The sequence below is a fragment of the Staurois parvus genome, unplaced genomic scaffold (genome assembly GCF_062004578.1).
Source record: "Staurois parvus isolate SC_StPar_1 unplaced genomic scaffold, SC_StPar_1.0 ptg000299l, whole genome shotgun sequence".
NCBI classification, from domain to species: Eukaryota; Metazoa; Chordata; class Amphibia; order Anura; family Ranidae; genus Staurois; species Staurois parvus.
In genome coordinates, this window is record NW_028318095.1 from 21,100,269 (window position 1) to 21,117,310 (window position 17,042).

Consider the following 17,042-nt stretch of genomic DNA (forward strand, 5'->3'; position numbering starts at 1 on the left):
GAAAAAAAATCATGCAGAAGCTATTTGAAACCAGCAACTGCATCATACTCTGCCAATAACAAAAAATAAGTTTTGAAAAGGCTTTCCCTGTTGTTTAGTGTCCATAATATACTGAAAAGACATTCATTTGGACTATTGATTCAATTAAATAGCTTTAAATAAGCAGCTGGCATACAAAAAGCTGAAAAATGATGCAACAGAAGTGAAAGGCGTGCAGAGTAATCCAGTGCTGCTTTATTGATGTGTCAGCGGTCAGAATGAACCTTGGTAACAAGACAGCAATGCTGAACATTTGGTGTGTGAGAATCCCTCCTTCTGGTGGAGCTTGCCTGAGGATCTGAGGCCTCCTTCTCCCTTCATACACATTCACAGCGAGGACGCACATAAACATGGCTCTATCCAGCAGCAGAGTCTATGAATGCATTGTGATAGGAGCAGGAATCCAGGGATCTTTTACTGCCTATCACCTAGCTAAAAACCAGAAGAGGACTCTGCTTTTGGAACAGGTACCAGGGGGGCGATTGGGCAATAAACAGTATTTTGTTATTTTCTTCTTACCATGTATGCAATGATATATTCTTAGCTCACAGTGTGTACAGAGATGCATGTGTAGGTTAAAGGAAAGGTAACAAACCTTAAAAATGGCTATTGATTTATAAAAGGTAAACCAAGAGAAATAGTGACCTTTCCTCAGTGTTTCATGTTTGCTCAGAATGTTGAACTTTGGAAGATCAGTACAATCCATTGCACATGTTCTCCTCCGTATTTATATAGTCTCAATACTGTATTTAATATGATATGTAGCCGCTAATTTAAGGGAATAAGGCCCCGTTTACATCTTGCGATTTGGGATCACGAGCAGGATCGCCATGATTCTGCCCACAATCCCAAATCACGTGGCGATCACTGCACAACACACAACGTGAGTTTGGATGATATTATCTCTCAATGGCTCCCCAACCATGATGCGATTCTGCTGCAAATGTCGTGCGACAGGATCGTGCAGCAGTCGTAATATATCACACTTTTCAAAATCCCGGGAAGAATGTTGCCTGAAAAGGGGCAGATCCTTTTTTGTGGGCGACAGACTGCATAGGGTAGCCTATTCAAGTGAATGGGCTGCCCTATGCGATGCCCAAAATTGCGTAGCGGAAAGCGATACACATACTGCTCACATCTGTCCTTCTTTTTAAGGGTTTGCCTAGGGTTGCCACACTTGTGCGGTGTGGCATATCGCATATGATTCACACAAAAACTGCCCCGCATTCCTGTGCAAATCACATGCAAATTCTGTGCGGTGCGATTTGAGCCATACACTGTGTATGGCTCAAATCGCACCGCATCCGCACCAAAAAGTTGCAGGAGCCTTTTTTGGTCCGCAGTAGAATATTCAGACCCATGCGATCCAGTTCTGCACATCACACCGTGTTTTGCGGACTGATTTCGGAGAGTTGTTAACATACACACCCGCAATGGTTCACAGGAAAGGGGTGCGATTGTGATGCGGTACGGAATTCTCACAGAGACCGCTGAGAATTCCACACTGTATCAGTGTGAACCCAGTCTAAAACCAAACACATAATAATTACACAGGTTCTGCGACTGATTAACCACATGCCGCCCAGCCACTGTAGAAATACGGCGGCAGGGCGGCACGGCTGGGCAAAACCACGTTTTAAAACGTGTGTTTTTAAAACAGGTAGGGGGCGCGCCGCCGCCCTACCTTTCCCGCCGATCACGGGCGCGGATGTCAGTCGCCGGGTCACAGCCGGTCGTTACTGGCTGTCAGGGATCCCGGGTCCTCGGCAGTGCGCGCATGCGCAGATGGCTGATCCGTCCCAGCCGGCGAGCACAGAGTCCTCGGCGATCGCAGCGGCGGCCGCGCATGCGCACTAGCGATCGCGGCCGCACCAATGGGAGAACAGGGCGCTCTATTTAAAACTGCCCTGTGCATCTCCAAGTTGCCGCAAGGTCTTGTTCCTGTTCCTGTAAGTACGCTTCCTTGTTGCCAAACTCTGCCTGTACTGATTGATGCTGACCCTCTCCTGCTCTGACCCCGGCTCGTTCCTGACCATCCTGCTGCCTGACCCTCTGTACCACGCTGCCCGCTACCTGCTGAACCTGGCTTGTGACCCCGACCATTCTCCGCTTGCTCCCCCTGTACCACGCTGCCTGCACGATACCGACCCGGCTAGTCTGACCTCGCTGCCCCCTAGCAGTCACCCATCCATCCCGCTCGGATCGGGATCTGTCATCCGTCCAGCCCGCTCGGATTGGGATCTGTCATCCCATCCTTCCGCTCGGATCGGACCTGTCATCCCCTTCACAGCAGGCTCATCCCGGGCACATACCCTCAGCAGGACCCCTCTGGCACCTCTGAGGGTACCCAGGGGCGCGACCTGGTTCCAGTCTTGCACCAAGTCCATCCCCACCATCAGGGGCCCTGGTGAAAAGGCAGACTGGGACTTAGACTCCGCGTCCTGGGGAACCCCGTGCTGTGGACCACTAGAGATCCCGTTGGGCGGAGCCTGACACTGGCTATGTCCCGGCGATTAGCGGCAATCAGTGACAGAGAGCACAGCTGCAGTAGCTGTGCTTTCTGTCAGTTCCCTGACAGCTCCTGACACGCTGATCAGGACAGAAGAGTTTATTTGTCCTGATCAGCGGTGTTCACTGCAGTACACACCCCCGCCCCCTAGTAAAACACTCCCCTCAAACAGTTAACCCTTTCACTGAATAATAAAGTTAACCCCTTCCTCCCCAGTGCCATTAGTACAGTGTCAGTGGGTTTTTTTTTGCACTGATCACTGTATTGGTGTCACTGGGGATGTCAATGACCCCAAGTCAGTTCCCCCCCAGTGTCAGAATGTCTGCCGCAGTCCCGCCATAAGTCGGTGTTTGCCGCCATAAGTCACTGATCGCCGCCATAAGTCGCTGATCGCCACCATTATTAGTATAAAAAAAAATTTAAAATCCCAGTATCTTTCCCACCATTTGTAAACACTATAACTTTCACGTAAACCAATAATTTACACGTATTGGGTTTTTTGTAGCAAAGACATGTCGCAGAATGCATTTTGGCAGAAATTTATGACTAAATTTGATTTTAAAACATGTTTTATAGCAAAAAGTCCAAAATATTGTTTTTTTTCCTCAAAATTTTTTTTTATAGCGCAAAAAATAAAAAACGCACAAGCGATCAAATACCACCGAAAGAAAGCTCAATTTGTGGGAAAAAAAAGGATGTAAATTTCATTTATGTACCGTATTGCATGACCGCGCAAATGTTCGTTAAACTAGCGCAGCGCTGTATAGCAAAAAAATGGCCTAAATTGCAGTATCTATACCAGCAATGGGCAAACTACGGCCCGCGGGCCGTATATGGCCCGGCGGACCTTTTAATCCGGCCCGCGGAGCTAGGCTCCCGCTAGGCTCCTCTCACAGTCCGCCCTGAAGACTGGTGTAGCATGAAAATCTGTCTCCTATGAGGATCTGTCCCCCTCGACGTATCTGCGCATGTGCCGGAGATCGCCGATCGGCTGCTAATGCCTGAAACTGGCACATGCGCAGATACGTCGAGGGGGACAGATCCTCATAGGAGACAGATTTTCATGCTACACCGGAACGGCGCGGGAACACGGCGAGAGGAACGCGCGGAGCAAAGGTAAGTGAATTGACACAGGGGGGACTTAATATGGGGGATGAATTAATATGGGGGATGAATTACTATGGGGGGATGAATTACTATGGGGGATGAATTACTATATGGGGGATGAATTACTATATGGGGGATTAATTACTATATGGGGGATGAATTACTATAGGGGGGATGAATTACTATGGGGGATGAATTACTATATGGGGGATTAATTACTATGGGGGATGAATTACTATATGGGGGATTAATTACTAACGGCGCGGGAACACGGCGAGAGGAACGCGCGGAGCAAAGGTAAGTGAATTGACACAGGGGGGACTTAATATGGGGGATGAATTAATATGGGGGATGAATTACTATAGGGGGGATGAATTACTATGGGGGATGAATTACTATATGGGGGATGAATTACTATATGGGGGATGAATTACTATAGGGGGGATGAATTACTATGGGGGATGAATTACTATATGGGGGATTAATTACTATGGGGGATGAATTACTATGGGGGACGAATTACTATATGGGGGACAAATTACTATATGGGGGACGAATTACTATATGGGGGACGAATTACTATGGGGGACGAATTACTATGGGGGACGAATTACTATATGGGGGAAGAATTACTATGGGGGATGAATTACTATGGGGGATGAATTACTATATGGGGGATGAATTACTATGGGGGATGAATTACTATATGGGGGATGAATTACTATGGGGGATGAATTACTATATGGGGGATGAATTACTATATGGGGGATGAATTACTATGGGGGATGAATTACTATGGGGGATGAATTACTATATGGGGGATGAATTACTATGGGGGATGAATTACTATGGGGGATGAATTACTATGGGGGATGAATTACTATATGGGGGATGAATTACTATGGGGGATGAATTACTATGGGGGATGAATTACTATATGGGGGATGAATTACTATATGGGGGATGAATTACTATGGGGGATGAATTACTATATGGGGGATGAATTACTATGGGGGATGAATTACTATGGGGGATGAATTACTATATGGGGGATTAATTACTATGCTTACTATGGGGGAATATTACTATACTTACTATGGATGACACATACACATCATTCATCTACTCTTGGTCCGGCCCCCGGGTCCAATATATGAACCCATTGCGGCCCTCAAGTCAAAAAGTTTGCCCACCCCTGATCTATACCATAGTTTGTAGATGCTATAACTTCCACACAAAGCAATCAATATACACTTATTGGGATTTTTGTAGCAGAATACATTTTGGCCTAAATTTATAACCACCGCGCAATTATCAGTTGAATTAGTGCAGCGCCGAGTAGCAAAAAGAGGCCTGGTCATTAAGGGGGGTAAATCCTCAGGAGGGCAAGTGGTTAAGGTGGTAATTAAACTCACGTAGTGCCTTGTCTGCATTAAATTAGCCTAAGAACCTGTGTAATTATTATGTATTCTGATTTAATGGGATGAGGTGGCAACCCTAGGTAAGGGATGGTTGTAAAGTTTAGATTAGGGGGACTAGGAAGGCAGGATGAGTGTATTTGAATTACGTTAATCAACTAATTATACCCTATTCTACTTAGTAGCGTGTAATCAGAAACGTCTTACCCAGGGGCGGACTGACAACTCATGAGGCCCCCGGGCAATAGGGGATCATGGGGCCCCTGTGTCCTTGCCCAAACTCAAAAAAGCCTATGAAAAAGGTACCAGTGGAATCTCATGGGGCCCCCTACTGACCCCGGGCACTCGGGCAGTGCCCAAGTTTCCAAATGGTCAGTCCGCCCCTGGCCTTACCCAATGATTGTATTGAATGATTTTATGCAGTCAGTCCCAAGCACAAAGTATCATATACTGTACCATGGCCTTGCTGATTTTTTATTATTATTATTATTATACAGGATTTATATAGCGCCAAGACTTTGCGCAGCGCTTTACAAAATGAAGGGACACATTACAGTTCCAATACAGTTTGGTACAAGAGGAAACAGTGGGCCCTGCTCGTTAGAGCTTACAATCTAGGAGGAAGGGTTGAGTGATTCAAAAGGTAATAGCTGTGGGGGGATGAGCTGATGGAGGAAATAAATGGCAGTTTACTAGTTAGAAGTAGGATAGGCTTCTTTAACCGCTTCCAAACCACCCTATAGCAGAAATACTGCCACAGGGCAGCACAGGTGCACAAAATCACGTATATGTATATGTGATTTTGCATTTCCAAGTAGGGGAAGCATGCAAGCCACGCGTGCCCTACCCGTGCTGCTATTTGCAGCCGTGGCTGTCAATCACTGGGTCCCGGCTGGTGATTACCTGCCAGCGCCCAGTGATTACCGAGAATCTCCGTGGGGGAGGAGAACTGTTTTGTTTACTAACAGTTCTCCTCCCTGTCAGCTCAGGCACACTGCTTTGGATGGCTGTCCAAAGCAGTGTGCTTACAGTGAAGTACACAGACACCTCCCCCTAGTAAAACACTCCCTGCACACAGTTAACTCTTTGATCACCCCTCATGTTAACCCCTTCCTGCCCAGTGCCATTAGTACAGTGTCAGTGCTTGTTTTAGCACTGATCATTGTATTGGTGTCACTGGGGATGTCAGTGACACCAATTCAGTTCCCCCCAGTATTAGAATGTCAGCCGCAGTCCCACAGTCCTGCTATAAGTCGCTGATCGCCGCCATTACTAGTAGAAATTTTAAAAAAATTCCAGTATCTATACTGCCATTTTTAAACACTATAACTTTCACGTAAAACAATTCATTTACATGTATTGGGATTTTTTTAGCAAAGACATGTAGCAGAATACATTTTGGCTTAAATTTATGCTGAAATTTGATTTTTAAATTTTTTTTACTGGACATGTCTAATAACAAAAAGTCAAAAATATAGTTTTTTTCTCAAAATTTTTTCTTTAAATTGTTTTACTAGACATGTTTAATAGTGAAGTCAAAAATACTGTATTGTCTTTTTCTCAAAATTGTCGGTCTTTTCTTTTTATAGCACAAAAAATTAGAAATGCACAGATGATCAAATTCCACCAAAAGAAAGCTCTATTCATGGGAAAAAGGCTGTAATTTCATTTGGCTGCAGAGTTGCAGGACCACGTAATCGTCAATTAAAATAGCGAAGCGCTGTAACGCAAAAAATGGCCTGGTCAGGAAGGGGGGGGGGGGGTAAATCCTCAGGAGGGCAAGTGGTTAAAGAGAAAGGTTTTCAGGGATTACCTAAAGGTGGATAGATTAAGAGATAGCCTGACAGATTGGAGTAGGGAGTTCCGTAGGATGGGAGAAGATCAGGAGAAGTCCTGGAGGCGAGCATGAGAGGAGGTGACATGGGAACTAGAGAGCAGAAGGTATTGGGAGGATCGAAGAGAGCAGTTTGGTTGATATTTTGAGACCAGGTTGGTGATGTAGCTACGAGCAGAGTTGTAGATGGCTTTGTAAGTTGTTGTTAGTATTTTGAAATTTATTCATTGGGCGAGTGGGAGCCAGTGGAGGGATTGGCAGAGAGGGGTAGCAGACACTGAACGGTTAGTAAGGTGGATGAGCCTGGCAGCAGCATTCACAATGGACTGGAGGGGGGATACCCTATGTAATGGTAAGCCAATGAGGAGGGAGGTGCAGTAGTCGAGGTGAGAGATAACCAGGGAGTGAATTAGGACCTTTGTGGTGTCATTGGTTAAAAAGGGGCGTATTCTGGAGATGTTGCGGAGGTTGAAGCAGCATGATTTGGACAGGGATTGGATGTGGGCCTAAAAGGATAGTTCAGAATCCAGGGTTACCCCTAGCACCCTGAAATGCGGGGATGGGTTGATAGTGATTTAGTTATGGAGATTGGTCTTTGAGTCAATTCAGGCAGTAAAATATAATGCAATTCCAGTGCAATACAGTCACATTATTAGCCTGTTATACATTTACTGACAGAGCTAGACTCCATATTTTATATATGTGTATACTGTATACACACACCCTTAGATGCCTTTTAACAGCGCCTTTACTATTGTTATTAATGGTTGAGACCTCACAGTTCTCAGCAGTTCTCAGGTAATTAATGAATATTCTTTAGAATCTGGTTTGACTCTGCAGTGTATTACTGAATTTCAACTTCACCAGGACAGGTGCCTCCCTTTTTCCTTCCCTTTCTATTCTGATGACAGCTCCAGATTGTAAATCTGACCCACAAGCACACAGACAGCAATTAAAACCTAGGGGATCCTATTTTTCCTCACACAAACCAAAATGTAAATAAAAGTTTTAATGCTAGTAACCATTACCAACTATGAGTCGATGAATCTGCTACTGTGGCATTGAACCATGTTGTTTTCCTATTGAAATTGAGCATTTTTATTTGTATTGCATCTAATACTGCATCTGGTAGGCACCTTTGACTTTTCATTAGATGTGAAGCTATATTACAGGGTGAACAAAGTAGAAACTGTACAGCTGTAATAAGTGGTCAGTAATGAACATCCCACCTTATTCTGAAAAATATTTCTGTTTCATATAATGAACATAATTTCTGTCTTTCATTTTAACAGCTTTTTTTTTTTCATTTTTATGGTTTTAAATATTATGTTTCTTTTTTTAACTTGATGTAACAAAGGCATAGAATGCCTTCAGATTTATATTTCCAGCAGATTAATTAGAATAATGCTTGAAGAGAATATAAGTATAAATGAGTAATAATTCTTCAAGGTTAATCTCAGTTAATACACAAAAACGCGTAATATTCCTTGAAGAAAAGATGCACCATGAGATAAAAAAAACAAAATCACTCCTACTCACACTGTCAGCCATTGCACCACTACATAGTATACACTCATCGGCCACTTTATTAGGTACACCTGTTCAATTGCTTGGTAACACAAACTGCTAATCAGCCAATCACATGGCAGCAACTCAATGCATTTAGACATCTAGACATGGTGAAGAAAACCTGCTGAAGTTCAAACCGAGCATTGGAATGGGAGAATGGGGAAGAAAGGGGATTTAAGTGACTTTGAACATGGCATGGTAGTTGGTGCCAGATGGGCTGGTCTGAGTACTCCTGGGCTGATCTACTGGGCTTTTCATGCACAACTATGTCTAGGGTTTACATAGAATGGTCAGAAAAGGAGAAAATATCCAGTGAGCGGCAGATGTTTGGATGAAAATGCCTTGTTGATGTCAGAGGTCAGAGGAGAATGGGCAGACTGGTTCAAGATGATAGAAAAACAACAGTAACTCATGTCAACATGGACCAGTATCTCTGAGGAATATTTCCAACGCTTTGTTGAATCTATGCCATGAAGAATTAAGGCAGTTTTAAAGGCAAAAGGGGGTCCAGCCTGATACTAATAAGGTGTACCTAATGCAGCAGCTGAAAGCTTTTGCTGTGGAATGGGGTAGTCCAGCTTTCTCTCTAAGATGCCTCCAGGCTCTGACTGTGGGAAGCAGAGGGTGAGAGGACACTCCAGTCTCTCTGCAGCAAAGATGCATTGCAGTTACGGGGGTCTGTGTTGAATGGCAAGGGTATCCCTCTCTCTCGTCCTGGGCCTCCACTCAGTTCCTCCAGTTTGGCCTTTCAGTTGTCAGTCAGTGCCAAAAGATGTGTACTATCTGAGCCCCATAGTGCCAGATGAGATGAGAGAGATGTTTTCCCAAGAAGTTGGTAAAAATAATCTCACCCCTCCCATGGCTCCTCAGTGCTTCTTGGAAGTTATAGTGTATATAGTCTATCAGTCCTATTGCATGGCAGCAGTCCCGAACTACAACTCCCATGATTCTCAGTGCTCTGTATAGGAATCCATTGGTTTGTTTGACTATGGCTCTCCCCCTGCTGGCTGGAGGGCATAATACAGCATGACATTAAAGTGCATGACAGTAGAGTGGAGTAACGGGCATTGTTTCCTTCTCCATGTTGTTGCAGCATAGCATCTGGCTATAGCTGTCTACTTGCACATGCACTGGGGCGAAGGTATCAACTTTCATTTTGCATTCTGAACACTATACATTTACTGTGCTTTATGAATGAAAATCAGTACTTAGGGAAACTAGGCTTCAACAGCCCCAGCCAGGCCAAGCAATAATAAATTGCATTTAAAGAATTTCTAAGGCAATTTTTTTTTTTTTTTTGGAGTTGAGCAGGACATTATAAAAAAAGCCCTACCGAGTGGGTAAATCTCTGCCATGGTTACATACACAGTAATAAAAACCTGACAGGGGTTCTACCTATTTTTTACTATATTTAAAATTAACATATGAATATATAACATTTTTGTATGTTTTGATTGTTAATAAGACTGTATTATTATGACTTAACTGAAGATCAGGCAACATTTTAGGAGACATTATTACAGAAATGTAGGTAATCGCAAAGAGTTTACAATTTGTTTCTGGGAAAAGTATAAAAGTAATGTATAAAAATGCTTCAATCAGCCAAGCCCTAAAAGTAAAAAAAAATCCTTAATGCCCTAATGGCCTACCTACTAAAATTTTCATTTACAATATCTAGCTCTGTTAGCCCTCTTGATTCTAAGTGATTACTTTCAAATTTACCAAAATGTCTCTCATAGAGCTTAAATATGGTTATAAATAATTCCACACTTCATAATATGTATGCTTTTAGTTCTATTCACCTGTCAGATGATAATGCACATAGGTTTTCTTTGACTATACAAAGGAAGTATTGGCAAAAGAAATACATATCCACAGTAGGCAATGAAAGGGATTATATGCAGGGAGATGGAATAAGTCCTACGTCCTTTTATTTATTGTTCATTCTGAATACTCACCTTTGTAGCCAACTATTTCTCCATAGGGTTCAATAAAACATGTGTCATGTGAGTTGTGTGCTATTCGCTGAGCACAGCACAATGCTTCGTGTAAATGTATAACTGGTACAATTAAAGTATTCATGTATACAATGTGCAGAAATGAAATAGACTAACACAGTTCATTAAAGGTATGTCCTGGATCCACAAACGCCTGGAAAAGTATTCACTAGGATTTTTCTGGTTTTCTCTCCTATATTTGTATGACCCGATGACACTGATAGGTCTTATTGCTGTCTCTGTCCTCAGTTTACCTACTGATTTCTTTCCTTTATCCATCAGAAGTCTGCAAACCTCTAAACAAAGGGAGCTGATCCATAACTCATCCCATCAATCTCTAGAAGCATTGAAAAACATCTGGGAATTTCACATTCAAACAATACAAGGAGGGTATTAATAGGATTGCACTTTAATTTTCATATACATAACCTTGAACTTTGCTTAGCAGGGAGTTCCATGTTGATAGAGTTTGAAGATTCAGATGCTAAAGAGCATAAAATATAAAACTATGATTTAATATTCTTATACATTGTACACAGTAGTACATGCTGAGAAATAATGAGATTGAAACATAATGAGATAAATTTGCCAGTTGTGAAACTGCCTTCTGCCAAGTATCAAGTTTCTTTTGAGATGTGGAGACATATGGTCACCACGGATGTGAGCACTTACTATATTTGGAAGGAGTGAACATGCATATGGAATATTTCAATTATTCTGGGGGAAAAAAAATGTATATTTTCTTCTAAAGTGAAAATAAATGCATCCCTTTCCACTTGTCTTTCAGTTTCCCCTTCCACACTCCAGAGGAAGCTCTCATGGACAAACAAGACTTATCCGCAGAGCCTACGCAGAAGACTTCTATACCAACATGATGGAAGAGAGTTATCAGCTGTGGGCAGACCTGGAGAGGGAATCAGGCATCAAACTATATAGGTCAGAGCTTCTCAAACTTTCATTACTTGTGCAACACTGTTTCAACCTTTGCTGTGGTCAAGCACTAACATCAGTTGCTGTTCTAAGTTCAGAGCCAGGATGAAAAATTTGCCACCTATGTTTTGTTGAATCTTTCAGCTGTACCTCCCTCCTGTTCGCGTTTGGTCTTTGGTCCACCCCTCTTTGTCATGCTTTCCTTCAAATGACTGCTATGCAATTTTTTGATGTTAGGTGCTAGGGTAAGAACCCTAATCAGAATGTTGCTCTAACCACCATGAATTACATTTCTGCTCATGAATGAACCCACCATTTTTTCTCAAGTGCTTCCTAGGTATCACTATGTTGAGTATATTCCACTGCAGTAACAGGAACACTCAAGGGAGTATTATTATTTGAACTGCAAAGTGTAACCTTTCATGTGTTCTCCCTGTATCACATTTATTTTCTATGACACTGTGCTATCCGCAATGTGGATGTGTACCACTATTAATATGAATCCCACACTTAGGAAAATACTGGAATATGTAAGGTTTTTATATTTGTAGCACAGAAATGGTAGGTTTAAAACACAAAAGCATTGTTCTTTGGCTGAGCCTAAAGTACTTGCCTGCTCTACAGTAGATAATGGATAATAGATCTGTTACATGGTTATGCTGTACATTTTACCCTGAGCCTGTTATATTATTATGAAATAATCATTATAAATTAGAAAGGTGAAGTGAGAAATGTGACACAATATTTCCCCAATATCAGTATTAAACATTATAATTAAGCATAGGTATTACGTTTGCTTATATAAAAATAGAACAATACAATGCAACAAGAGTTGAGTGTTTTCACACACCCCGGGAATGCCATCATAACTTCAAATCAATGTAAAAAGAAAAAATATACATGGATTGGGATTTTTCAGGCATACAGACTGTTAATTCATAAAAATACAAAATGTATTGTCACATATTATAACACATCTAATAAAAATGACAAATGTTAAAATGACAAGTGATCATAGCAACAACTTGGGTATAGTATTCTCACATCTCGGAACATTTCAAGACACTCTCTTCTTCATGGAAACAGAGCAGGTACAGAAGAACCCAAGAGATCACTGAACTTTGATGATAAAAACACATTTCACTACCATTCAGCAAGTCCAGGGATATCTTGCTTGACAGGATCACAGGCGCCATTCTTAACAGATATTGAAGCTTTTCAAACATTAAAAGGTCATAGGCCAGGGTAAGATATGGAAGCCCTAAATTGTGCAGCAAATTTCAAGGATTAATGCCCCTAGATTATAATGCTGCCTCTGTCAGATACCAAGAAGGAGGAGCAGCAGTGAAGGCAGCACTGTTGTTTAATGTTTTCTTCATAATTCACAGCGGTCTCAACCACTTAATTGCTGACTGCATCTAATCAAAGGTCCAGGGATGATGCAGACATTCTCAGAATTGAGAACTCAATAGAACATTGCGGGGTTTATTTACTAAAGCTGGAAAGTCCAAAATCAGACTCCCTTCTGCATAGAAACCAATCAGCTTCCAGGTTTCATTGCCAAAGCTTCATTGAACAAGCTGAGGTTAGAAGCTGATTGGTTTCTAGGCAGAAGGGAGTCTGATTTTGGACTCTCCAGCTTTAGTAAATAAACCCCTGAGTGTCCAGGCTGGGCCACTAACCAGACTTTGCACAGTATGATTTCATGATCAGCCTTCACAGCAGAAAGAGGTTTTGTAATCAGTTCCTGACTCCTCTTCTCGCCTACTTAGGTGCTCTGGCACTGTAAAGGAGCTGCACAATGTTTCTGCAGTTGGACATCAGCTGCCAAATGTCTAATCTTCACTGCAAATAATATCCGGTTTTGCACCTCAAAGTTTACAACATAAAAAGCTTGCATTGTGCCTCAAAGTTTGCGGTCTGCTCCAGAATTCTTGAACTATAAAGGGTAATACAGTGAATTGGCATATGGACCTCAGCTGCCAAATTGCTGCCAAAATGTTTGCTGAGGAGTAAATCCTGAATTGTGACTCAAAGTTTGTGGCCTATGCAGGGAACATTCTAGGTTGCACTTCACAGTTTGCTCCAGCACTGTAAATATGCCACACAATGTTTCGTCAGATAGACCTTACCTGTTAAAGATGTTGTGAAGGTTGAATGGTTTTTTCCTTAATGCATCCTATGCATGAAGGTAAAAAACCTTCTGTGTGCTGCTCCCCTCAATACTTACCTGAGCTAGCTCTCGATCTGGCAATGTGTACGGGAGCCTTGGGTGTCCCAGGTCTCTCTCTTCTCACTGGCTGAGACACAGCAGCGGGATCCATTGGCTGTCAATAACAACCAGTGAGCCAATAAGGAGAGAACGGGGAGCCGGGCCAAGTTGTGGCTCTATGTGTCTTTAAGGGAGCGATCATGCACCAGTACAACCATAACAAGCAGATTGCTATAGGGGCACTGGTCAAGGGAGAGGAGCCAGGAGCACCAGTAGAGGACATAAGAAGAGGATCTGCACTGAAGAAACCTCAAGGTACCCTGGTTGGGAAAGGCAGCTCTAAGGTAATAATAATAATGTGTATATGAAGACAAATCCTGCCGAATTTCTACCTTTTATATTGCAGCCTAATCCAGCTGCTTACATACTGTCCAGCCACTCAACAATATGTGTTGCTTTTATCTCTGATGTTTATTTCAAGATAAAACCTCTTCTCTCATACTAATATTGCAGCCTAACCAAACTTCTTACTTATCGTTCAACCACTGAATGATATTTGTGGCTATTGTCGCTATGATAATAAACTTATTGTTTTTGCAAGATAAAATCTACCCTGTTTATTTCTATTTGCTACCTATCCATACACATATCTAAGTTAATATATCTCAAATATTTAGGGAATAATTGGAGTTACAGGTGTGGGAGGAAGTTTAGGTAATATGGGGTTACTGCTTTAAAGTGTTTTGTACACTTTGTTTTTAAATTTAACCACTTGCCCTCCAGAGGATGTGTCCCCCTTCCTGACAAGGTAATGCCATGCGTGCCCCCTACCCAGATACAAAATCACATATATATATATATATATATATATTTATATATATATATGTGTGATTTCGCACAGCCCTGCTGCCCTGTAGCAGTACTTCTGCTAAGGGCGGTCCAGAAGTGGGTAATAAAGACAATGCGGTGTAGTGCTGTAAACAATAAGCTCACACACTATATTAGCAAATTGTTTTGCCACTGAGCATTTTGTACAACATTTTCACGATTGTGGTGCCAGGGATGCACAATGGTAAGAAGAACCAGTTTTGGGAAGACAGCTTTGGACTCCAGGCACTGCTAAGTACCTGATTTTTAAGTCCTCAGCTACAGTATTTGCAACTGCTTATTTTTAATTTAAGGAAAAGTTTCCTTTTAAGATTGTGTTAGATGAGTGATTATCCTTAGAGCATTTCAAACCAACAGCCAATAGCCATCAAAATGATTTCAGAATTAATGTCACACAAGGGCTAGCACACTCTACAAACATAGATGTCACAGGAGCAATATTAATTTTCTGTAAATGCTGTTAGCCATATTGGTAAAATGTAGTGTATTAAAGCTGGTATGACAGTAATTCTATAACTTCATTGATTACTTTTTGCTCGTAAAATGAAGTGTTAACATGCTTGGCTGTTTTTAAAACACTGACAGGCAAATCTTCCAAGTACTACCCTAAAGCAAGAATATCCTCTTATTGTGTTTCAATAATGCCAGTATTTACAGTATCTCACAGAAGTGAGTACACCCCTCACTTTTTTGTAAATATTTTATTATATCTTTTCACGTGACAACACTGAAGAAATGACACTTTGCTACAATGTAAAGTAGTGAGTGTACAGCTTGTATAACAGTGTAAATTTGCTGTCACCTCAAAATAATTCAACACACAGCCATTAATGTCTAAAACGCTGGCAATAAAATGAGTACACCCCTAAGTGAAAATGTCCAAATTGGGCCCAAAGTGTCAATATTTTGTATGGACACCTTTATTTTCCAGCACTGCCTTAACCCTCTTAAGCATTGAGTTCACCAGAGCTTCACAGGTTGCCACTGGAGTCCTCTTCCACTCATCCATGACAACATCACGGAGCTGATGGATGTTAGAGACCTTGCGCTCCTCCACCTTCCATTTGAGAATGCCCCACAGATGCTCAATAGGGTTTAGGTCTGGAGACATGCTTGACCAGTTCATCACCTTTACCCTCAGCTTCTTTATCAAGGCAGTGGTCATCTTGGAGGTGTGTTTGGGGTCGTTATCACGTTGGAATACTGCCCTGCGGCCCAGTCTCTGAAGGGAGGGGACCATGCTGTGAGGGCTCCAGGTATGACCAGAGGTGTGTGGGCTAACACAGGGAAACGCAGGCTCAAGTATGGTTTAAACAATATAATTTATTAGAGGCTATACAAAAAAATAAATGGACAATATAAACAAAACCAAGCCTCCAACTGATAACGGAAAGTACAAGCACACAGACAAGAGTAGTCAGGGCTGGTGAGGTGGAGTGGTCAGGCAGGCCTGGTCAGGAACCATCGGGCAGGCAAAATACAAAGGAGCAGGCAGAAGAGTGGTCAGGAATAGCCGAGGTCGGTGCAGGCAGAGTTCTATCAATGTCAGGAGTCAGGCACAGGGATCAGGAAGGCAGGCAGATGACAGGATCAGGTTCAGGCACAGGGGCTCATGGGAACAATACACCAAGGCACTGATTGCAGGCCTGGTCCTGCTTAAATACACCTCCTGCAATCAGCCTCAGGTGATGGCTTGACTGCAGCAGTGAGATTCTGGCTGCTGAGAGCACCCTCTGGCCAGCACTGGTACTGCAGCCCACAAGGCAGGTGAGTCCCACCACCAGTGGCGAGTCCATTCCTGACACATGCTCTACTTCAGTATGTCATAGTACAGCTTGGCATTCATGGTTCCCTCAATGAACTGTAGCTCCCCTGTGCCAGCAGCACTCATGCAGCCCCAGACCATGACACTCCCACCACCATGCTTAACTGTAGGAAAGACACACTTGTCTTTATACTCATCATCTGGTTGCCGCCACACACGCTTGACACCATCTGAACTAAATAAGTTTATCTTGGTCTCATCAGACCACAGGATATGGTTCCAGTAATCCATGTCCTTAGTCTGTTTGTCTTCAGCAAACTGTTTGCGGGCTTTCTTGAGCATCATCTTTAGAAGAGGCTTCCTTCTGGGATGACAGCCATGCAGACCAATTTGATGCAGTGTGCAGAGTATGGTCTGAGCACTGACAGGCTGACCCCCCACCCCTTCAACCTCTGCAGCAATGCTGGCAGCACTAATACATCTATTTCCCAAACACAACCTCTGGATATGACGCTGAGCACGTGCACTCAACTGCTTTGGTTGATCATGGCAAGGCCTATTTGGAGTGGAACCTGTCCTGTTAAACCACCGTATGGTCTTGGCCACCATGCTGCAGCTCAGTTTCTGGGTCTTGGCAATCTTCTTATAGCCTAGGCCATCTTTATATAGAGCAACAATTCTTTTTTTCAGATCCTCAGAGAGTTCTTTGTTATGAGGTGCCATGTTGAACTTGCAGTGACCAGTATGAGAGAGTGAGAGCAATAACACCAAATT

General features: G+C 42.7%; 1 protein-coding gene across 1 annotated transcript in view; it reads left to right on the plus strand.

The window, feature by feature from the left end:
* The first annotated feature begins 275 nt into the window (after window positions 1–275).
* Window positions 276–17,042, plus strand: part of PIPOX (pipecolic acid and sarcosine oxidase) — a 102,121-nt gene continuing 85,354 nt past the window's right edge. Inside the window, exons 1-2 of the mRNA XM_089682997.1 lie at window positions 276–506; window positions 11,261–11,409. Coding sequence (XP_089539123.1) covers window positions 390–506; window positions 11,261–11,409 — 266 coding nt within the window. The 5' untranslated portion in view covers window positions 276–389. The remainder of the gene's footprint in view (window positions 507–11,260; window positions 11,410–17,042) is intronic.